Source organism: Symphalangus syndactylus, chromosome 17, assembly GCF_028878055.3.
Source record: "Symphalangus syndactylus isolate Jambi chromosome 17, NHGRI_mSymSyn1-v2.1_pri, whole genome shotgun sequence".
Classification (NCBI taxonomy): domain Eukaryota; kingdom Metazoa; phylum Chordata; class Mammalia; order Primates; family Hylobatidae; genus Symphalangus; species Symphalangus syndactylus.
Window position 1 is genome coordinate 85,242,606 of NC_072439.2, and position 24,324 is coordinate 85,266,929.

Here is a 24,324-nt window from a genome sequence, read left to right on the forward strand (position 1 = left end):
TTCTAAAGGGAACAGTACCTGTTCTTTTCTGTCTAGTGAAGTAGGGATATGGCCCCTGTGCTGCCAATTTTAAACAATATGGCAGAGTCCAAAAAGATATCTATGGTTTTCATCGTTCATCCTCTGGCGTGTGTAAAGTGTCCAAGAGGTGATCAATAATGGTGGTGGTAATTACTGGGGTGGCAGCGCCTCAGGACCCCCACCCTGCCCCACCCCTACCCATACATTACTCCCTGTAGGTGTTGATGTAGTAACATTCTTGGAGTGTCACTGTGTACCTGGCACTGTGCTAAGTGCTATAAATACAAACACCAGCAAGAAAACAGCCCCCAGCCCCGTGGGCCTTCAGTCAAGTAAGGACAATTACAGCAGCTAACATGTGCGGTGCATTTACAATCTGTCGGGCGATGAGCTAAGCATTCCACGTGTGTGATCTCGTCTAATCCTCACCCAAACTCTATGAGGCATAGTCTATTATTACTGTACTTTCAGGATGAGGTGACTTAGAGTGGAGGTGAGTAAAAAAGCTGCAGCCTTTTTTAACCCTCAGCACGTCTCCAGGCTTGCTTCCTGCTGAGGATTGCAACCCACCTCCCAGGGAGATGAAGTCTCTAAAATTGGAAATAACAATTTCAGCACCTAATTTCTAGCTTGCATCTGAATTGCCACACGTTCTTTTACAGGTTTTTTTGTTGTTGTTTTTTGGTTTTGTTTTTGTTTTTGAGACGGAGTCTTGCTCCGTCACCCAGGCTGGAATGCAGTGGTGCGAGCTCCGCTCACCGCAAGCTCCGCCTCCCGGGTTCATGCCATTCTCCTGCCTCAGCCTCCCGAGTAGCTGGGACTACAGGTGCCCGCCACCACGCCCAGCTAATTTTTTGTATTTTTAATGGAGACGGAGTTTCACCGTGTTAGCCAGGATGGTCTCGATCTCCTGACCTCGTGATCTGCCCACCTTGGCCTCCCAAAGTGCTGGGATTACAGGCGTGAGCCACCATGCCCGGCCTACAGGTTTTTAAAATAGTTTGTTGGTTTGCATTTAGCCATTGAAATTTTTATTAGTTTGTTTTTTAATGTGCTGGATCTCAGGTCACATGATTTTAGGCTGCCAACAAGATCTTTTCAAAAATTAACTGGGCTTCCTGGAGCACACTAACTTAAGAGTTCTGGCTTTTGTCCCCTTTTGCCCACCCCCACTAACACCAGCACTGATGTTCCCACTGCCACCAGGATGCTGAATGGATAAGTGGTCACATGATCAGAGTACTGCCTTCCAGCTACACCAGGAATGAGTTGGGGATCGTAGCTCCTGGAGAGGCGTCCCCAACACCCCTAGGGTGTGTGACTAGGCAATTTGGAGAGTCAGCCCCAGCCCACCATAATATGAGTGCCCAGAACAGGACCATGCCCGAGACAGAGCATGGATTTGGAGAACAAACTCAATATTCGTTGGATTCATAAAAACATTGGGCTCAGGGTGGCAATTCCTTGCTGTTACGCACCTGCGAACATAGCTGACTTGGATTTGCAAGCCACAGGCTTGGGTGTGGAACATCTATGAGTCTCTAGCATTTCTGAACTTGTCTTAAGAGCTATCACCTCACTCTGATGACATTCAAAGTGCTTACACAGGCCACTGAGACTCCCTACCATGGCTCTGAATTTACTCCGGCTACGCAGGCCTCTTGACTGTTCCTTATTTATTTATTTATTTTTTTGAGATGGAGTCTCGCTCCGTCACCCAGGCTGGAGTGCAGTGACGCAATCTCGGCTCACTACAAGCTCTGCCTCCCAGGTTCAAGCGATCCTCCTGCCTCAGCCTCCCAAGCAGCTGGGGCTACAGGTACGCCACAATGACCAGCTAAATTTTTGTGTATTTTTAGTACAGACAGGGTTTCGCCATGCTGGCCAGGCTGGTCGCGAACTCCTGACCTCAAATGACCTGCCCATCCTGGCCTGCCAAAGTGCTGGGATTACAGACATGAGCCACCGTGCCCAGCCATGACTGTTCCTTAAATACACAGAAGCCTCCCGCCTCAGAGCCTCATTAGCTCTTCCCCCTGCCTGGAGTAAGCTTCCCCAGATACTCTCAGGCCTCTCAAGCTCTCTTCACTCAAGCCTATGTTTAAGTGTCTCTATCGGAAAGGATGGCTGTGTTCATCCTAGCTGAAGCAGCATGCATCACCCTTCCCCTGAGTTACTTTCTTTGGACATTTATCTCTACTTGTCATTATATTATGTGCTTGTTTGATTCTTGCCTGTCTCTCTCTACTAGAATGTTAGCTCATGTGAACAGAGGCTTTGTTTTGTTCACAGATGAACAGAAATCATCCCTGGCACATAGTAGGCGCTCAATGAATATTTGTTGCATTGTTTCACAAAGACTCACCCCATTCCTTCTTTCACTAATGTCTACTTAGAACTCAGAACAAAATCTAAGGCATCATTTTTCCTCCAGAATCCTCCAGTGACCTTTTCCGGGAATGTGACATTCTACCAGAATGCACTTTGACAATTAAAAACCTCAGCATTTCTTCCTAGACTAGTTTTGTCACTGTCCTAATCTTTTTCTTTTTTTTCTATTTCTAGCTTGGTCTCATGTTTCTGGGAAATTACTCAACAGATGCTCCTGTTACTACATTTTTACTATGAAAGAATAGAATTTCAGCCAGCTGTGGTGGCTCATGTCTGTAATCCCAGCACTTTGGGAGGCCAAGGCAGGCAGATCACCTGAGGCCAGGAGTTCAAGACCAGCCTGACCAACATGGCAAAACCCTGTCTCTACTAAAAATACAAAAATTAGCTGGGCTTAGTAGCAGGTGCCTGTAATTCCCGCTACTCAGGAGGCCAAGGCAGGAGAATTGCTTGAATCCAGGAGGTGGAGGTTGCAGTGAGCTGAGATCTCACCATTACACTCCGGCCTGGGCGACAGAGCAAGACTCCATCTCAAAAAAACAAACTAACAAAAAAACAAAGAATAGAATTTCACCAACAAAAATCCTGTTTATCGAAGGCCAGACTTACAGATTTCTCTGTGCAGTCAGGTTTTCCCTCTACCTTCTGCATATTGCCACTTTGTTAAATCAAGGTGATATGGTTTGGCTGTGTCCCCACTCAAATCTCATCTTGAATTCTAGCTCCATAATCCTCACGTGTCATGGGAGGGACCTGGTGGGAGGTAATTGAATAATGGGGGTAGGTTTTTCCCGTGCTGTTCTCGTGATAGTGAGTAAGTCTCACGAGATCTGATGGTTTTATAAAGGGCAGTTTCCCCTGCACAGGCACTCTTTCCTGCTGCCATATAAGACATGCCTTTGATCCTCCTTCATCTCCTGCCATGATTGTGAGGCCTCCCCAGCCATGTGGAACTGTGAGTCCATTAAACCTCTTTCTTTTATAAATTACCTAGTCTCGGGTATATCTTCGTAGCATATGAAAATGGATGAATACACAAGGCTTTGCCAGCCTCATCTCCCCTCGTCCCTGCCCTGTCTGCCCAGGTCAGTGCCCTCCAGCCTTGTACCTTTCAGATATGAGTTGTGACTTGTGACCCATTAGTAGGTGATGAAATTAATTTGGTGGCTTTTGAACAGCATTTTAAGAAAAAAATAGAATAGGAAATACCGAAAATGTGTTTCTTATTGTGATACACGTTCAAGAAAGTTTGAAAGCACTGCTCTGGCCTGTATGGGTCAAAGAAGCTTTAGTACTATTTTTCTCTTTAGTTGCCTTCAGCAGATTCTAGAAGGAGGGGTTTCGGCACTCCTGGCCTCACACAGTGGGCCCGTGGTGGATTGTAGAAAATGGTCAGTTCTCTTTTAAAATGCTGCCAACCGCAGCGCAGGTGGTGGGCACACCTGTTCTTTTAACTGTATCTGTTTCGTAAAGTAAGTATTCCTGGGACACTGAAACTCTCAGTACCAACACTCCACTCACACCCTGCGCTCAGAGACTTCACCAAACCATCGCATGGCTTCTGGCAGCCTGAGGCCACGTCCCTGGGATGGCCCAGCCCCCTTTTGAGTTGCTGTCTGGGAAAGCTTAAGGCTGTCAAAAGAATTTAGTTTGTTCCACCAACATCCGACAAAAGGCCCCTGACCTCCTTTTTTTAGAGCATTTACTGAAAAAAGGAGGCTTACCGTTGTGAATCCTTGCTCTGTTGCTCTGAGCTACTATGTATGTGTCCCCTACAGCTCGGGGGTGTCTTTCTCAAGGACCTGAAAGCCATTCCCCTCAAGGTAATTATCAGGAAGGAGAGAGCCTCTGACTCCCAGGCTCTGTCTGGAGAGGATCCTAGCTTCGAGAACTGCCAGCTAGCAGACACAGCTGGCCTCATCACATTGACTCTGCCCAACACTTTGTCATTTTTCACTTCCCTGACTCTACCTGAACCTGCTCACTCCACCTCCTGGCTCCCTTATTCTCCCTTTAAAAGGCCCAGTCAGCATCTCTGCACAAATCAGAATAGAGCTCAGCTCTTTCCCCTACTGTCAGCAGTTACTGAATAAAATCTATTTTCACTGCTTTAACTAATGTCCAGCTTGTTTATTTTTATTTTTAAACCATATATGTACACATGCACATGCATGCACACACACTTCTTCTCAAGACAAACATTGCTTCTCAGAGATAGCTGATTCTTGTCATCCTCATAATCTAGAGTATTTTCCCTTCCTGTGTTTATCCCCTGTGTCATCTCTAAGTTATAAGTAAAATTTTAACTGTTCCAGCCTGGTCTTTGATGTTCATTAGGAAATTAAATGAAGAGTTGTGTATGGGACTCTTTCCTTACAGGGAAGAGTTGGGGCTATGAGGTCCAACTTTCCGTGCCCACTGGGAGCTTCTCCTTCCACTGCCAAACGCGGAGGAACAAGGATTCATGTTATGAAGGGAGATTTCCAGTTGTCTTACACATCAAAGGCCACCCCCTTTTCCCTCTACCCAGCTTTAACTTTCCTAAAGAATTTATAAGCAGGAAGTCTCATATTCTCTATCCAGGCAGATGAGTAGAGATGATTGGGCATGGGTTTCAAGGCAGCGTTTCATGTGGGAATCAATAACAAAGCAGACATCTGAATGTGCAAAAAGAAAAGGAAAATCCCCAGGTGCCAGTAAACAAACATGGAAGTGAAAAGCAGAGTGACTGGTAAGCAGCCAGGCCAATGGTGGGGAGCCTGGGGAGGGTGGGACCGGACCTGGATTCATCCCCAGCACCAAGAGTCTTCAGCTGTGACCACACGCAGGAACGGAACATAAGGCATGGGCCTACGGAGGGCAGGAGAGAACTGAGATCCTGTGTGAAGGCTGCATGTCCAGTGAAAAGGAGCTGGTCCAGGAGATGCCATACATCAGCAGGGAGCAGCAGGTGCAGGGGGAGGTGCTAAGAAAAGCTAGGCAGATGCCTGGCCCCAGCGAAACTGCCCAGACATGAGATTATCACTTAGACCCAGCAGGGAAATTGGAAGACTCAGCAGCAAAGTTATGGTCAAAACTCCGTTTGACTCACAGCTGGTGCACTGGCAGTCAGATCCAGGGCCCAAGATCACTCCAGAACACTCCCCACCAGTGAGGGAGCTGGGTCTGTGATTCCCAAGGGTTTCCACCAAGAAGTCCTAAGGCAGAACATCTACGTCTGGTGATGCCCAGAGGGAAAGGTCTGAAGCTATTCATGGAACCCCAGATTTCTTTAAAGCCTCTGATTTTCCTTTTCAAATACACAGGACTGTTGCATTGCAACCCAAACAAACTAAATCGATAACAAGGTTTCCCGTGGTTAAAGGGAAGTCTCATACCCCAAGTTACACAAGCCCCAATTTGAGAAGCACAGACCAGGGAGGGCTTCAGAGACAACACAGGAACAATGGTGGAGGCGCGGGCTAAGAGGTCAGACCTGTAATCAAAAGCCTAAAAGGGGATCTCCTGCAAGAAGAGGTGAGGCAGGCAAGAGGGGAGTCACGCAGTTTGCATATGGGTTGGTAAAAGCTTGCTCAGCGAGGCAATGCGTCTTTAGGGAGGGAAAAGCTGTCTACTGTTTGACATTCTATAAATCAAACCTGGTGAATTTTAACCTATGAACTTATCTAAAGTCCCATGAATCAACTGAAATGTTTTAAATTTCCACCTTCTAAATTAATTTCTATTCAGACACCACTCATTTATATAAACTAAAAACAGCAAAAAAAAAAAAATCACTTCGTGATTGTATATAACACATTTGCATCTGTTCTGTGCATATTTTATTGAATAAATAAAAACTTTATTGGTTTGGTTTTTAAAACCTATAAACAATATCCTTAGTTTGATCACTTAAAACATACAACTTTATGGAACCAAAATGCTGAAAGGATTTTGTTCACCGAATGTTGGCTATTTATACCTATACATATGAAAATTTCACCTGTCAAAACTGGTTTTGCAGTAGCCAGATGTGAGATATATGTGGATTTCTAAAAGGTTAACTCTTCAAATTATGAGATCTAATACAATACCCAGGTATTAAGGGAAAAAATGATTTTGCAACCCCAAGTTGGGACTTAACATAAATCCTTGTGGTGTTAGCAACGTTAAAAATTCTATTGAGCACTTTCATTTTTCAGAATAAAACAGGATGAGTAAATAACTCACGACAGTACCTCAAAGACTTCTGTAAATAGCTAAGCTATACTTTACAGCTATAAGAACATGATATTTGTATTTCCCTGAGAGCGTAGTTTGCTTTGAGTTCAAGGGCACAGTATATGTTTATGTGTGTGGGTTTCCTGAAGCCATTGAGACCAGAATAGATGAAAGCTAAGACGAGAACATGAATCTGTTGGTGTTCTGATGAGCTTAGCTCCCTGCCTGTTTCAGACCAACCTTGGCAACTGGAGTCCCTTAACTTCATCTACAGATTCTGCTCCACCAAAGACTCTGGGCCACCTTCCCTCTAGGACAGGAGACCCAGCTGAGCAGCTCAGAGGCCCCACAGTAAGTTGGCCCAAATGCTGGGCCTGCTCTAACCTGTCCCTCTGCTCTAAGAAGTGGATTCCTTCCTTACTTGCTTGCCTAGAATTCTCCCTTACCCTTATTCTCCCTTACCCTTCTTGGGACTAGAGTCAAGCTCACAAACTCCCGGGCCTCTGATATCATTTTCCAGACCTGCATCCTCGGAACCTGACCTCCTCCTACCCCATCTTCTTCTTCCCAGCCAGGGATGCTCTGTCCACTCACAGGCCCTGCCTCAATCTCCAGTCTGCTGTGCCGGAACATCCTGCCATGTCCTGCCTGAGTCCGAGGGTTCTTTGTCTCTGGGTTTACTCTCAGCTTGGCTTTCCCCCTGCTGATGGTGTGGGTTATAACACTTACCTTCCTGCAAATGTGTTTGTCTTTATTTCTTGGAATGGATTTTAGATTTTAGAAGTTCTCATCCCTGGCTAGTGCCTAGAGGCTAAAACCCTGATGACTATACTTAAGTTTCCCCCAAATGACTTGAACTTTCTTTCTCAAAGAGTTACAGACTGGCAGCTTCATATACAGAACCCTAGATCTTCTAACCAGGTGTAACTGTTCCCTACCCATGCCATTATTAGGAATCCCTATTTCTTGAGTGCCAGCTACCTGAAATTTTCCACAATTCACCTGCATATCTGGTGTTGTAAAAAATCATAAAGAGTGTTTCCATGATTCATTTAGGTATTCTGAAGTAGTCCAGAAACTTGGGTCCTACATTTAGAATCAGGTTTATAGCACAGAAATCCCAAATCCTCACTTTCCCAGCATAGGGTTGACCTGCTGATGGGCTGGAAGTTTGCCTATGGGTCTTATCAAAGGACCGCCATCCCCTCCCTGACAAGGAGCGCTGTCTTTTTGAGGGGAGGCTCCCTGTGTATGCCAATACCGTTGTCACTGGATCTCCTCTCTGGAAGTTCCTCCCTGCAATAGTCTTTGGAGTAAGACTGATTTTTCCTTCACAAATCAGTTCACAAATGGTTCTGGGCGATCTCAAAAACAAACATGTAAGCAATGGCCACTGGTTGACTTCACTGCACAGCTTACCACCTTGACCCCCTGAAAGGCAATCAAGACTTGGATCCAGCCTCTTCACTTCATACACATCTCATTTTTAGCTAACTTGAAGAAAATAAAAACAAGAATATTAACTGGTGGCCTATTTACCTGTATTGAGTGTCTAGCATGGAGATTTGCCATTCGTGGGTGTCCTCAAGGCTTGACAGACATGAAGAACTCCATGAATGTTTGCTGAATTGAAGTAGATTACATGGTTACATTGCTTCAGTTGGGAGCTTCCTGATGGTTATTATAGTGCTCATGAGTCAGCGATAGTTTGTTCTAAAATTCCACAAATATGTTTCTATCGCCCTGTGTTACTTTCCACAGCAGAGAGCTGAACTGTCACGCTTCTAAGGCACAGAGCCTTTCACACACCAACATACATTTATATTTATCTTCAGTAATCTGGCATAAACAGAAATCTCACCTGTAATTTTTCAAGTTTTTAAAATCTGTTTCAAATATTAGCTTCTTCTAACCATGACTGTTTAATGAAAATTAAATTCACTATCACCTCTAATAACTCTAACTTCCCAAACTGCTGAAAAGAACAAGCCACAATGGATATGAAATAAAACTCTATAAAGAGAATTGAAATCATATGATGAAAACAAAGTCCATTGGGTAATGCAGTTACTATGTTGTTATCATTGTTGCTTTTTAAATACAGCATATGAAACAGGATCTCTTAACCTGTTTCTCCAGCTTGGGGATTAGAATGAATTTCCAGTGAGCTCATTTGAAAGCTGTAGCTCTTACAGTGAAGGACAGATTCTGTTCTTTAAGTCACAGTTGAGCTACACTTCTACCAAGTAGAAGTGCTTTATAAAAGTCTTGAAAACGAAGGCTTCGGGAGGATGGGGTAGCAGGAACGTGGACCTAAATCACTGTCTAAAAACTAGAAAGTGTACCGTCAAGGAGAATCTGTCGCTCCTGTGGAGGCCAGCTGTGTTCAGGTGTTTACTTTTTTAATAAAACAGTAGTTTGAGTCTCTAGAAACATCTTTTCTATATCACAGTACAATTGGTGAACACTGAGAGGCCAGGGCACCAGACTGTGCTAAAGGTACAATTCTGTCTGGCAATGACAGTTCTGGTCCAAAATGGGCCATCTTATGATCATTTAAAAAAAAAAGACCGGGCCCAGTGGCTCACGCCTGTAATCCCAGCACTTTGGGAGGCCGAGGCAAGCAGATCACAAGGCCAGGTGTTCAAGACTAGCCTGGCCAAGATGGTGAAACCCCGTCTCTACTAAAACTACAAAAATTAGCCAGGCGCAGTGGCAAGTGCCTGTAATCCCAGCTACTCGGGAGGCTGAGGCAGGAGAATCACTTGAACCGGGGTGACAGAGGTTGCAGTGAGCCAAGATCATGCCACTGCACTCCAGCCTGGGCGACTTCATCTCAAAAAAAAAAAGAGAGGGTTTCAGTGGGAGGAAGACAGAACACAAGTATTTCATCTCTTTCAAAGCAAACAGGCCTTCCCAAGCCCATCCCCCAGACCTTTCAAGTAGAAGAACCTATGAGATGTTCTTGGCAAGGAGCCCAAATGACTCCTTGGTTTAAATTTTGGTAAGGGGCGGGGACGAGGGAGGATGCAGAATAAGAAAGAAAAGGAAAGAAAACAGGAAACACCTTTATTTCCCTGCCGTGCTGAGTGAATCTTTTAGCAGACTTGCCAAAACAAGAAATGAGCCAGGTGTTTTTGTTTTTGTTTTTGTTTTGGAGACAGAGTTTCACTTTTGTTGCCCTGGCTGCAGTGCAGTGTCGCGATCTTGGCTCACTGCAACCTCCACCTCCCAAGTTCAAGTGATCCTCCTGCCTCAGCCTCCTGAGTAGCTGGAATTACAGGCGCCTGCCACTGCACCCGGCTAATTTTTGTATTTTTAGTAGAGATGGGGAGGTCTCACCATGTTGGCCAGGCTGGTCTCGAACTCCTGACTTCAGGTCATCCGCCCGCCTCAGCCTCCCATAGTGCTGGGATTACAGGCGTGAGCCGCCGCGCCCGGCATAAGCCAGGTTTTGTTTTCGTTTATTTGTTTGTTTTTCCTGCTCTGAGATAGGGAGCATGGTGGAAAGAGCATTGACTTCGGAGCTGAAAGACCTGAGTTTTAGACTCCTGGGGTAGCTACTTGCTATCTGAGTGATGGGGCTGGGGGGCGGGGGGCACGCCACTTAGCCTCTGTGAAACTCGGTTCCCTCACCTGTAAACTAGAAGTGATAAGAGCCAGTCACTAGGTTAAAAGAACCGATACAAGGAAGTGCCTGGCACAGAAGCCGGCATAGGATGGGTGGGTCCTGAATGCTAAATATTACTCTTCCTCGCCTCCCCTCCTGAGGTAGGTCATGCAAACATTCCTGGCCGGTCTCAAGTGACCCCAAACTATGACTTCCAAGGTTCCCCCAAAGTGAGTCAAGGGGATCCCCTGATGTATGGCCTCAAACTCGAGCCTGCTGCCTGAAGTGGGACTGGAGGAGGGTGAGAGGTGAGGCGGGCACGCTGAGGGTCGGGGGTGGGGGCTCTCCAGCTCCCCATCCTGCCGTCAGACAGACACTGCTCCAGGCACGATCCTGCGGATGTGGGTGTACGACTTCCTGATGGTGACGCTGCCGTGGTGCGACACGCCCCGGGGCAGGACGCACTCCTCTGTCAGTTTCTGGGCCTCCGGGTCCCAGCACAGCACCGTGGCGATAACCTCGTTCTTCTCGTCCCGCCCGCCGGTGATGTAGAGCCGGTTGTTGCAGGGCGCGATGCCGCAGCTGGCCCGCTCGTGGCTGAGCTGGGTCACCAGGCACCAGCTGTCTTCCAGCGGGCTGTAGGCATACAGCGCTCTCATGGCCCCACCTGAGGAGAGGGAGGAAACACGGTGGGCATCGCTCCATTTTTCTGGTTTCTTCCCTCTTAACCACTAAAATTCAACTTCTGGTTAGGCCAAGTCTACCCTCTTGCCAAGAGAAACCGTCGATTGATGGCTTTTCTGAAAGCCAGAGTGGATCCTAGGGGCAGTGAGTTGCCAGCGCTGGAGACACCGCGACACACCGTTTACGTGCTGCAGCCAGGTGCTAATCAGGTTCTAAGCCATTCAGATGAATAAGAAGCCATTACTCACCAACGACATAGATGCGGTCCCGGAAACTCACTGCATTGATGCATTTAGCCTCCACCGGCATGGCCGCCTTCAAACTCCACTTGTTGGTGGAAGGGTCATAACACTGAGTCTTGTCTGTGGCCAGTTTCCCATTGGGCCCTCCCCCGATCACATAGAGCTTCTTCTTATGGCTGGTGGCTGCAAAGGAACTGACATGGACAAGGAGGGGTGCGGCCTGTAGAGGCACAGGGCACAAGAAGAAGCTGTCAGTCATGCTGCCCAGATTGCTGCAGTAGCTCCCAGGATACAGGACAGAGCTCCGGGACACAGAACTGGGCATCTTTTGCTTAAAGTCCCAAGGCCCATGGGCTTGACTCCCCTTAGGACACAGCAAGAATGAAAGCATGCATTTCCCACCCTCCCTCCAGGCTCCACGCAAGCTAGAGCAAGCTGTGTGTTGGGATGTGCCAGCCTCTCCCAGAACCCAGCTCTCAGGCAAGAATAAGTTTGTACAGATGAAGTCAGCCAATGTTGGAGGAAAATGATGTTTTACACATCCATATTCATATTCATGTTCTCATCCACTCAAAAAATATTTATGGAGTGCCTACTATGTGCCAGCATTGATATTCCTTGGTGCTTATATCAAGGAAGAAAAGCTGGTATATGGGTTTATGGTGGCCACAGGTAAGCAGACTCTTCCATTATAGGGCAGCATTGAGGATTTTGAGATTAAGTCAGACGTGAGCTTCTACCCTGTGAACCCCAGGACACTAAAGGAGACTTCCAAGAGCCTCTTGCCCATTTATTTACAGGATCCTTTTAGATCATGGAGCAGCTCTGTGATAGGGCTTGTTTTGAGAAGATCCTGGGCATGCCCCCTATACATGTTAAGGGCTCTCAATATAGCACTTTTCAGGCTGACAGTCTTGGCTAGATGTGGTGACCTGGCTACCTTTGCTTGTGCCTACAATGACTGTGTTGTACATTCCATTAAGCTGGAACATGCTTGGACATCTGATCTGCTAAGGAGAAAGAAAATTTGAAATTGGGAATGGCCTGGAAATGAGATGAGGTGGCTTTTCTTTTCCTGGGTCTGATATATACCTGAGGTTGCATTACTGAAGTCTGACATGCAGGCCTGTAAGTGGCTTATTATCATCAACAGGAAAATAAAGAAGGGATGATTTCTAACATGACCAAATCACTCTGGGTTCATAAACGTTGTAGTAAAGTGATCTGCATGTGTCCAGGGTGGAGAAGAATAGGAGAGAAGGCATCTGAGGAGACAAGACTCTACGCCAAGACATGCAGACCAAGAGATCTCCCATCTAAGCACAGAGTAAGCCTCTGTCCACATCTGGGGTTCTGTCCAAATTAGGACAGGTGCCCACACAGACCTTCACCACTTGGAGGGACATAGTTTCTGTGACTTGATCAGCAATACTGAAGCAATAGCTCCTAGGAGGAGGGAAGCTCAGAGCCACCAAAACTGTTCTCCTTGGAATTAAAGTGATCAGAAAGCTGGCCACCACGGCAGGCACATTCCAAAGCTTTTTTAAAAAGCACTGAAGTAATAATAGAGGCAGTTACTGGTAGAAATCGTGTCCTATACCTCTGACCAGCAGTTATGAAAGGGGTCGTAGGTCTCCACGTTGTTGATTCTCTGTAAGCCGTCAAAGCCTCCAATCACATAGACCTTGCCACCCAACACCACCATCTTATGCCTCCAGCGGCCTATGTTTAAATACTCAATCTGAATCCACTTGTTGATCGAAGAATTATATTTCCAAACATCATGCTGTGTTTCTTTGCCACCTGCAAGAGATATAAAGCATTTAAGAAACCACCAGATATGTCAGAAATACAGCTTCTCCCATGATATCCCACATGTCCAAAAGTGCCAGGTCCTTAGGCAGGCTAGCCCTACCTGGAGGGGAGATACAAGAAACCTGGCAGGTGTGTGATGTCTGGCAGGGGAGATGAGGCAAACTCAGGGGAACAGGGAGAGGCAGAATGGATGATGTGCCACACTGTGTCATGTCCACCTCAGTGCTGCGAGAGTTCAGAGAAGAGGTGGCTAAGTGAGCAGTGCCCCGAGAAGGCTTCGGGGGCAGGACCCAAGCCAGCGTGGGTGGGTAGGGGCCAGAGGGAGCCTGGACTCAGTGTTTGCCCTCACAGGGAGCAGGAAGTAAGGCTGGGCGGGCACAGTGGGGTTTGTGCAGAAGGCAAATTACATGGCAGCTTAAATTCTATGTTTACTTTTTATTTAAACAAAAAAGCAAAGATACAGACCTGGAAAAATCACTAAGAAATCCTACAACATTATCCTGGTTTGTCTCTCTGATCTGTATAAAAAGATCAGTGGGATTTATCCTATTTCTAAATAATTTTTGTTATAGAAGTATGAGATTCTCACAATAGATCATTTGAGAGTGATCTGGTAAATATTTTCTTGAAGACAACTCTCTTAAAAACCAGAAAACACAAAATTCAGCAGCTGGGGAAACAGACAAAGACAAAGGAGAACTGAATTTTTTGGTGATTTTAATCAAATATTTAAGAGCTTTGTGTTTCCATTTTCCCATCAGCGTAGACTACCACCAACTACTTAAAGCAAAGATTTACTTTTCACACGTACATGTGTGCAATAGTGGAGAAATGAACATTACTGACCACTCTGTGTCAGGTGTGTTTCTCTTGTGTGGAATCCAGAAGTGGGTTTTCTAAGTCAAAGCCATGTGCACCCTGAATTTTTATAGGTGCAGCCAAGGCATCCTCTGCAGCTGTGGTGGTTGACTTTTCCTCATACCCACTTTTTGTTGGTGGTAATGGTTTTGTTTTCTGTCTTTCTTTTATTTTTATTTTTATTTTTTGAAGTCTGACAGAAAAGAACTATGTCAGTTTGGTTTTCGCTTACTGCAAGGGAAGCTAAGCCTCCTCTTCCGTGAATCTTTTGTTCATATAGTCTGGCTATTTTTCTTTGGGTGGGGTACCTTTCAGAGGTCTCCATTTATTCAAAACATTGATCCCATTTAAGTAGCATCAAAAAGTATAAAATAAATGTAAATTTTCAAAGAAATGTATGCAACCTTTATTAAAACCTGTGATTTTATTTTAGGACAAAAAAAAAAAAAAAAAAAAAACCCCGAGAAAGCATATTGTGTGCATAAATGAGAAGACACCTGATTGTGAAGATGTCAACCCTCCCTAGGTTATTCTATATACTCAGGGCCTTCAAGACTTTTGGGGGGAACTTGATGAGATAGTTCTAAATTTCACTGGGAAGAGTAAGTTTGGAAAAATTTCTAAGAAACTTTTGAAAAAGAAAAGAAGGAGGCTTTCCTTATCAAATATTAAAATACACTAAAAAGCTATCCTAATACAAACAGTGCAGTACTAGACAAACTGGTCAGTTAAAAACAAGAGCACAGAAATGGACTAAAATATATACAGATCATTAAATAAATGTTATTAGAGCAATTGGTTATTCATTTGGATAAAAATTAAGTTACTTATTTTACATTACATTTAAAATAAAATTCAAATGTTACTGCTATAGAAGTAACTGGAGAATGTATAGGATATTATGTTAATGACCTTGAGGTTAGGAGGGGTTTTCTATGCATGACATGAAATGTAGAATTGTATAGGAAAGAAAACAAGTATATAAAGTTAAAAAACAACCACAGCCTAGGAGAAAATATTTGTAACACAAATAGCGAAGGATATATATGAAGAGTTCCAAAAAATTAGTAAGAAAAAGACAAAAACTGATAGGAACTGTCAAAGAGTATGAACAGATAATTTTTTAAAATAAATACAATTATCTGGTAAATATATAAAATATGCTCAACCTCACTAATGACCTAGGAGTATAAATTCAAACATTCTAGTCTATTAAAAATTTAAATGACTAATAATAAAAATCGTTAGCAAGGATATAGAAAATGGGCACCGTCATTCATCACTGATTGAACTGTAAATTGGTACAACTTTTCCGTAGGACAATTTCACAATATATACAAAATTCTCAATTCACATATGACCACTTCCAGGAAACTTTCCAAGTAGCAGCACAAGTATGAAAAAATATGTGTCTAAGAACGCCTACTGCAGTATTTTTTAAGGAGATTTAAAAAAGAAAGCTAGAAAAATTATGGTTTATCCATTTGGTAGACTGCCATATAGCTGGTAAAAAGAATAACAGTAGTGATAATACTAGCCAACGTAATTAAGCTCCCACCATGTGCTTTGCATGTAGTAACTATATCACTTAATATGTATATCCATTAAACCAACATGGCATCATGTCCAGATGATATTGTTAATTGAAGTACAAGTTTCTGTTGATTTAGCTGTGTATAACAAGCATGCTTTCAGGTATTGCTTGTATCATTAAAAAGTGAACAAAAAATTTATGACAAAATAACATGTGGGCTGGGCACAGTGGCTCACACCTGTAATCCCAGCACTTTGGGAGGCTGAGGTGCATGGATCACCTGAGATCAGGAGTTCAAGACTAGCCTGGCCAACATGGTGAAACCCTGTCTCTACTTAAAATACAAAAAAAAATTGGGTCACGCCCAGTGGCTCACGCTCGTAATCCCAGCACTTTGGGAGGCTGAGGCGGGTGGATCACAAGGTCAGGAGTTCAAGACCAGCCTGACCAACACAGTGAAACCCTGTCTGCACTAAAAATGCAAAAATTAGCCGGATGTGGTGCCACGTGCCTGTAATCCCAGCTACTTGGGAGGCTGAGGCAGGAGAATCATTTGAACCCAGGAGGCAGAGGTTGCAGTGAGCCGAGATCGCGCCACTGCACTCCAGCCTGGGCAACAGAGCTAGACTCTGTCTCGAAAAAAAAAAAAAACAAATTAAAAAAAATGTCTACAAGATTAAAAGAAAGCTAGAACCTAATCAATGGTATAAATGCATCCAAAGAACGACCTGCCCTTGATTTTGGAGGAAACACGCTCTGGGGTCCAGCTTTCCCCACAAGTTCAGATTCGAGAAAAGCCTCTAAGAAAGGGGAAGGGAAGCTTGTCTCCTTCCTTAGGGTCCCAGGGAGAGCCAGGTGGCTTTTGATGTGATGGGGAAGAGTGTGGGCATTAGGCTTAGAGCTTGGGTTGAAGTCCTGCCTGACACCTACCAGTGTGTGACCTTAGGTATGTCTGAGAATCTCTCTGAGCCTCTGTTTTCTCCTACCTTAAAAACACCTACCTTGCAGAGTTGATGTGAGAGGCAAACAATTAAATGTTATTAAAGTATAAATGTATCTACCACTCAGTAAAGATGGTTGAGACTGTGTCATTCAATAAATATTTACTGAACATTTACCCCAAGGTCAGGCACAGTGCTAGGAACAGGGGCTATAGTGTTGCCCCTCACGGAACTCCAGGTCTAATGGGAAAGGCAGACACAAAGTAACTATCAATACTGAAGCAAAAAGTATTGGGTCCTACTGAAGTATACCCAAGTACAACCTAATAAACATGGGAGGGGAAAAGCAGACGTGTTTACTCATTACTGAATTCCCACTGCGTAGCTCAGGGGCCTATGCCTATAGCAGACACTGAATAAACTCTTACCACTTTCCCTCTTCTTTTTCCGGAAGGACTGGACTTGTCTACCTCCTCCCCAGGTTTTCTATTAATAGTACAATGCTGGCCAGACAAGGTGGCTCACGCCTGTAATCCCAGCACTTTGGGAGGCCGAGGCTGGTGGATCACCTATGGTCAGGAGTTCAAGACCAGCCTGGCCAATATGGTGAAATCCCATCTCTACTAAAAATACAAAAATTAGCTGGGCATGGTGGCAGGCACCTGATTGTAATCCCAGCTACTCTGGAGGGTGAGGCAGGAAGATCACTTGAACTCGGGAGGGGGAGGTTGCAGCTAGCCAAGATCACACCACTGCACTCCAGCCTGAGCAAGAGAGCGAGACTCTGTCTCAAAAAAAAAAAAAAAAAAAAAAAAGGCCGGGCGCGGTGGCTCACACCGGTAATCCCAGCACTTTGGACAGCCGAGGCGGGAGGATCACGAGGTCAGGAGATCGAGACCATCCTGGCTAACACGGTGAAACCCCATCTCTACTAAAAATACAAAAAATTAGCCAGACGTGGTGGCGGGCGCCTGTAGTCCCAGCTACTCTGGAGGCTGAGGCAGGAGAATGGCATGAACCTGGGAGGCAGAGCTTGCAGTGAGCTGAGATGGCGCCACTGCACTCCAGCCTGGGCAACAGAGCGAGACTCCGTCTCAAATAAATAAATAAATAAATGAGTAAATAAATAAATAAATAAGAAAAAAATAGTACAATGTTGCTCAGTTTGGTGTTTATTAAGTAGCAATATACTCTCCAAGATAAGACCACCTGAGCTCCTGGGTCCATATACTGTCTCAGTCAGAGCCGGGTCATTGCCAATTCACAGTAATTCTTCTAGGACGGTTGCCTGGCTGCCACTCAGGAACATATGTAGTGCTACTGGGGCTTGCTTTGCCTTTCCATGACTCCTGCTTACCTGAGATGTAGACCTCATTTTTCAATGTCACGCATGCAAACTCCACCCACTTCTTATTCTCACTCTCCAGCTCATGCTCCGTTAGTGGGAGCTTGGCCACCTCCAGGCGGCTGCGCCTCAGGGGGTCCAGGCAGGTCACCTCTGCCACAAACCGTTCATCCTTCGTGCAGCCGCCGATGATCATGAACACCTCAGACTGGAACTCATGCATCCTGGGCTTGGTGCGCTCCGAAATGATCTGGAAATCGATGGGGGTACATGAAGGCAGGACAACACAAAGTTTCAGAGCTCAGGCTATGGAGCCATTAGGAGTCGGGTCCAATTCCCACATCTGCCACGGTATGACCCTGTGACTTCACCTCCCTGAGCCTCAGTTTCATCACCTGTATAATCGGGATAGTAGAGGTAACTACCTCATAGGTGTGTTGTGAGGGTTAAATGGGATAATGCACACAGTGTGCTTCACCCAGGGTCTGGTGCGTAACAGGTACTCAATACATGTTACCTGTTTTTGCTGCTGTTTTAAGAGGTGAGGGTCTATTTACCATCAGATGCACTTCCTGCCTTTCCTCTCCTGCCTGGTCTGAAACCTTAAATCCTGGAATTTCATTTTGCGCTACTTTCCATTCCCCCTTGGCTTTAATTTCTTGATGATACCTCAGATTTTGCTCACCATCAGCCTTCTGGAAGAGACATCCTGGAGAGTGACGACATAAGAGCATGCAGAGACTTAGGAAATAAGAACTAGAAGGAATCAGGGTGTGGCCAGGGAGGGAGGAAGGCTGGTTCCAACATACGGTATATGACCTTTCAGAGCTTTGAACAAGTGAAGAAATCCACACTATGAGTATTTGAACCCTGCCGAAAGAGCAGAGGTTTGGAAGTCAAATGTACCAGCATTCTATCACCTATGGCCATGTGACCTTGGAGAAGTAACATGATCTCTGTAAACTGCTTGTAATCATTTCTGTGCTATCAGATGACTGAGCATTCATAAGGTCATGAGGTAGAGGTGTGAACAGAGCACCTGGCACACACTTGCCCCTCAACAGCTAATTATGCCTGTAGGAGCAGTGGTAGATGCCATATTGATGCTGCTATGAAAGGAAGAGCTGCCCTTCCCTGGTTCCATTGATCCCCTGGGCTCCATGATGAAGGCTGCATATGTGTGCTGACGGGAGGCGGAGAGGCAGCAACCATTTCCCAGATGGCCAAAGTCGCCAATTTTCCCACAAAATTAGACCGATCTAACACAGACTACAGAACTTCAACTCTGCCCATAGGTGGTAACAAATAGGTTACAGTAGCAAAGACTGAGCCCTCAAATAGTGAATCCAACCAAGAGCCACAAATAATCAGACCAGCCAACTCCCAGCCTCTACTTTTCCATAACAGTCTTTGGTTAGTTGGTTGGTTTTCTGTGCCTAGGAGCCTGGTACAGTGAGTTCTGCATCCTCCGTTCTTGAGGCTGGACCATGGCCATAAAGTTTGTGGCAGGACTGTTCCTTACAGGTCAGCAGAGTGGGGATGGGTGTGGCTGGACAAAGCCTAGGCAAGGGGCTGGCCCTGACAGTGTGGACAGCAGAATGGTGCTGGGAGAAGGGTGAAGGGGTGGGCCAGGGAACTTGGAGGCACCATGAGAGCACCAAGCTGGCAGGACAGGATCTGGGCAATGGCAACACAGACAAACTTTGCTGCTCTGCAACTTTCTCTTTAGGTATCAGCACTGGTTCCTGTCCCTAAACCCCATTCCCCACAGCTGAGGCACAGCCTCCAGCACTAATCCATCTGGTCCTCTTTCAGAGGGGATCTAGGTGTTTCAGGGCAATGCTTAGAAAAAAGCACTGGCCTCCCTGAATTCACTCCCTTGTGACCCTTTCTTCAGTTCTGGGAACCAGGCCTCAGCCTCCACTCCGAATCTCCCCTCATCTTATTTGCAATGCCTGCTCTCCTGCCCCAGTAACCTGTTGGGTGATTAAGAGGCTGCTAGGAGGACTGGACTAGCCGTGATCTTGCCTCCTGACCCCCAGGGCTGGCATGTTGTTCCTTGGTCCTGACCTTTGAGAGGCTCTCCTCCTACTGGCTAAAATTCCTGGGTTCCTGCCTGCTGCCTGGATCTCCCCATAATCTATTCTCAATTTCCCATGCTACCACCCCAATCCACTTACCCTTTAAGGCATTGTGAATAATTTACCATGTCACTTTGTCCTTTTCTCCAGGAAGCCATTCCTAACTTTGCACACATTCTCATAACCCTGAATTTCCCCCACAACGACACTTTTCATGCTTCATTGTAATTTACTGTAAGGCCCCTGATGGCAGGAACAGCCCTTTTTCTCCAGTAGATCCTCAGCACCAAGAATAGTACCTGGATCTTGTGGGCATCTATAAACATTGATTAAATGAGCAAGTGAGCTGGGTGCAGTGGCTCACGCCTGCAATCCCAGCACTTTGGGAGGTCGAGGCAGGTGGATCACCCGAGGTCAGGAGTTCGAGATCAGCCTGGCCAACAAGGTGAAGCCCAGTCTCTAATAAAAATAAAAAAGAAAATAAAAAAATTAGCAAGGTGTGGTGGCAGGCACCTGTAATCCTAGCTACTTGGGAGGCTGAGGCAGGAGAATCACTTGAATCTAAGAGGCAGAGGGTGCAGAGAGCCGAGGTCACACCATTGCACTCCAGCCTGGGCAACAAGAGCAAAACTCCATCTCAAAAAAAAAAAAAAAAAAATGAGTGAATGGATGAGTGAATGAATGGGCAAGCTAGGTAACTCAGTCTAAATCATTGTGGTAGTGAGCATCCACAATGGCCCCAGTGATCCCTGCTTCCTGGTATTCACATCTGTGTAGTTCCCTCCACACTGTTCTAGAATTTGTCTCTATGACCAACAGATTACAGCAGAAGTGATGATACATCACTTCTGAAATTAGGCTATAAAAGGCACTACCAGCTTGCATCCTGATTACTCTCAGTCTTTCTTAGGTCATTTGCTCTGGGGGAGGCCAGCTGTTATAGAGATGCCCACATGGCAAGAAACTGAGGCTCCCAACCAGCAGCCAGCAAGGATCTGATGCCTGCCAACAGTCCAGTGAGTGAGCCTGAATCCCATTTGAACTTTGAGATTACCGCAGCCCCAGCCAACAGCTTTGCTGCAACTTCATAAGAGACCCTGAGCCAGAAGCACCCAGCTAAGCCACTCCTACATTCCTGACACTCAGAGCCTGTTAGATAGTAAGTGTTTGTTATTTTAAAGTTTTCAGTTTGGGGGTAATTTGTTATGCAGCAATTGAGAACTAACACAATCATCTAGCTGATGGGCTTGGCTGGGGTAATGAGACCTGTCTTATAACTCAGCACCACGGAGCTGCCGAGTGGTGGCATCATTACCACATTGTAAGTTCAGCTACATTTGGCAAAATATTAACCCCAAAGCCATGACAAATGTCAATCTGAAGTCTGAGACGTGTCAGTTTGTTGCAGACATACAGAAGTGTTTGCCAGTGAGTTGCATGCAATAGTCAGGCATAACCAGTTTATTCTCAGATTGTTAAAAACAGAGCAGATAATTGCACCTTAGTGACTGCTCACTGTCCACAGATCTTACACTAGGGGACAGAGTGAGCATATTGTTTCAGCAAAGCTGTCCTTGGGCTGGAGCCTCTGCTCCCCTTTACCCACATCACACATGTCAGAGTAATGTTTGGTATAGACCAGGTTCATGTCTGCAAACTTAAGAGGCAATTAAGTGAAGAGGCAAATTTCCTCTGTCCCCAAAGATCTCTTTCAATGAAGGTTCCAGCTACCATTCCCAAATCAAATGGAGACTGACATTTGCTTTTGGTGTTCTAAAATTTCCTGTTGTTAACACCAGTTTAGAGGATGGGCAAGGTTAAAAGAGAAAGATGAGCTGGGCACGGTGGCTTACGCCTGTAATCCCAGCACTTTGGGAGGCTGAGGCAGGCAGATCACCTGAGGTTGGGAGTTCGAGACCAGCCTGACCAATATAGAGAAACCCCATCTCTATTAAAAATACAAACTTAGCCAGGGGTGGTGGCACATGCTTGTAATCCCATCTACTCAGGAGGCTGAGGCAGGAGAATCTCTGGAACCTGAGAGGCAGAGATTGCAGTGAGCCGAGATCGCGCCATTACACTCCAGCCTGGGCGACAAGAACAAAAGTCTGTCTGAAGAAAAAACAAAACAAAATAAAACAAAAACAGGAAAGATGACGATAGGACAAGAGGGTTAAAGTTTAGTAAATGAAGGGTACGGGGAGAAGTGTATTCACAGAGTAGCCTCCAGGCTCACACTACTGTCATCAGGAGTCAACCCAAGACCATTCCAGCAGGGAGCAGACTGGCTCAGGGAATCAACTGGCAATGAAACCCCAGTAGGAGGTCATGGTGGCTGATTGGTTGGTTCAGTTGCCCAAACTATAAAATGAAGATGAGAAAGTGCCTTGAGAAGGATTTGGGAAAATAAGGCCACAAAAATCTGCGACACAGTGAAAAGACTGATTTTAACCCCAGAGAAGGAAAATGATAGATTGTGAGAGACGGAACCAAGTGGCAATGGCAATAGCTTCCATTTGTGGGGCACTTAGCATGTGCCAGACACTGTACGAAGCATTCCATTCATTACTTAATTCTCAAAACAGTTCTATCAGTTGGTAGGTATTATTATCCCCATGTTACAGATCAGAACTGAGCCTTAGCGTAGCTAAGTAATTGCCTGAGATTACACTGTAAATAAATTGTGGAGTCAAGATTAACACCCAGATCTCTGCCTGACTCCAAGCCCAGGTTCTCACCACTGAAGAACTTTCCAGATGTCAGAATTCTCTCTCCTCCTAAATCTAAAGCTTATAATGTCTGACTGTGCCCCCAGCACCTTGGAAATACAAAAGGCAATGAAAATATTTCATCGCAGCAATTTTGCAGAAGACAGGGTAGGGACCTTTTATATCAGAGAAAAGCCTTTATTATCTGCATTTCAAGGACTTAGAAAATAGGAAGAAGAAACAAAAATAGCAAAAGTATTGGAAGTATAGTTGATCAAGGCACTGTTTATGTTTAAACTGTTTTAAAGTGCTATTTATTTATTTTAACTTTTATTTTAGGTTCAGCATGTCCAGATTTGTTATACAGGTAAATTGTGTGTTGTGGGGATTTGGTGTACAGATTATCTCATCATCCAGGTAATAAGCATAGTACCTGATAGGTAGTTTTTCAGTCCTCACCCTCTTCTCATCCTCTACCCTCAAGTGGGACCTAGTATCTTTTGTTCCCTTCTTTGTGTTCATGTGTACTCAATGTTTAGCTCTCACTTATAAGTGAAAACATGCATTATTTGGTTTTCTGTTCCTGTGTCAGTTCACTTAGGATAATGGCCTCCAGCTCCATCCATGTTGCTGCAAAAAACATGATTGCATTCTTTTTTATGGCTATGTAGTATTCCACGGGAGACACTGAATAAATGCTAAACTGAGGGCAGTTGCAGAGACTGAGACCTGTCTGCAATTATATGCAGGCTGTCTGCTAGACATCCAGCATAGAATAGGACCTCTGTGGTTTCCTAGGCTTCCCCCATCAATCCACTCATCACCCTTCATTTGTTAAATGTCCCATCTTCTCCGACACACAGACTGTTTAGCAGCACCTGGGTAAGACACAGACTGTTTTTGCAGTACCTGGTGCCATATCTGGCACAGAGTTGGTGTTCAGGATTTATTTGCAAAAAATGAAGGCATAGGGTGCTTAAATACATGGGATGCTGTTTAAGTAGTTTTTAGGGGGAAATTTATAGCATGAAAACCAATATTAGAAAGAAAGTCTCAAATCAGTGGCCTCCACTTTCACCTTAAGAAACTAGAGAAATAAGTGCAAATTAAACCCAAACTAAGTAGAAAGAAAGAAAATAATGATCAGAGTGGAAATAAGTGAAATAAAAAACAGAAAAACAATAGAGAAAATCAAATGAAACTAGACATTAGTTATTTGAGAAAAATCAATAAAATTGATAAGCCTCTAACCAGATTGATCAGGAAAAAAAAAAAAGGACAGACACAAATTACCAATACCTGGAATGAGAGATGTGACAACACTATAGATTCTGCAGGTATTAACAAGATAATAAAGGAATGCTGTGAACAACTTTATGCCAATAAATTCAGCAACTTATATTAAACGAAAAAATTATTTGAGGCACAAACTATTAAAGTTCATTCTAGAAGAAACAGAGATCCTAAATAGTCCTATATCTATTAAAGAAATATACATTATAGTTTAAAAACTTTCCACAAAGAAAACACCAGGCTCTGGTATATTCTACTAAACATTTAAGGGTATGTTTGCAGAGTAAATGAATGAACAGCGGATCTAAGGACAACAAAAAAACTAGAAAAGAACACACAGAAAAAGGGAGAAACTCCAAAAGAACCTCAGACAGAAAATTCCTGGGCCACGTTTGGCTAAGGCTTCTACCAATGGCCTAATGAGGAAAGCTTGGTAGCTAATCCCAGAACCACTGCATAGTGAGATACATGTATGGGTGTTCATGTGTACAAACTGTTAGCAAACTGTCCCTGTATCATTACTTCCTCTCCACTAAATTTGTTCTTGTCTTTATAAAGTTCTGAAGAAAAATCTTCTTCAGGAATTGTTAAGGAGAACCAG

The 24,324-nt window shown here is 44.8% G+C and overlaps 1 protein-coding gene across 2 annotated transcripts in view; it reads right to left on the minus strand.

Annotated features, from left to right (window-relative positions):
• Nucleotides 1-9,660: 9,660 nt before the first annotated feature.
• Nucleotides 9,661-24,324, minus strand: part of KLHL6 (kelch like family member 6) — a 60,810-nt gene continuing 46,146 nt past the window's right edge. For both annotated transcript variants that reach the window (XM_063621801.1, XM_063621800.1), the window contains exons 4-7: nucleotides 17,654-17,891; nucleotides 12,749-12,951; nucleotides 11,155-11,368; nucleotides 9,661-10,889 (exon numbers count right to left, since the gene is read on the minus strand). In XM_063621801.1, the coding sequence (XP_063477871.1) occupies nucleotides 10,588-10,889; nucleotides 11,155-11,368; nucleotides 12,749-12,951; nucleotides 17,654-17,891 (957 nt within the window). In that variant the 3' untranslated portion in view covers nucleotides 9,661-10,587. The remainder of the gene's footprint in view (nucleotides 10,890-11,154; nucleotides 11,369-12,748; nucleotides 12,952-17,653; nucleotides 17,892-24,324) is intronic.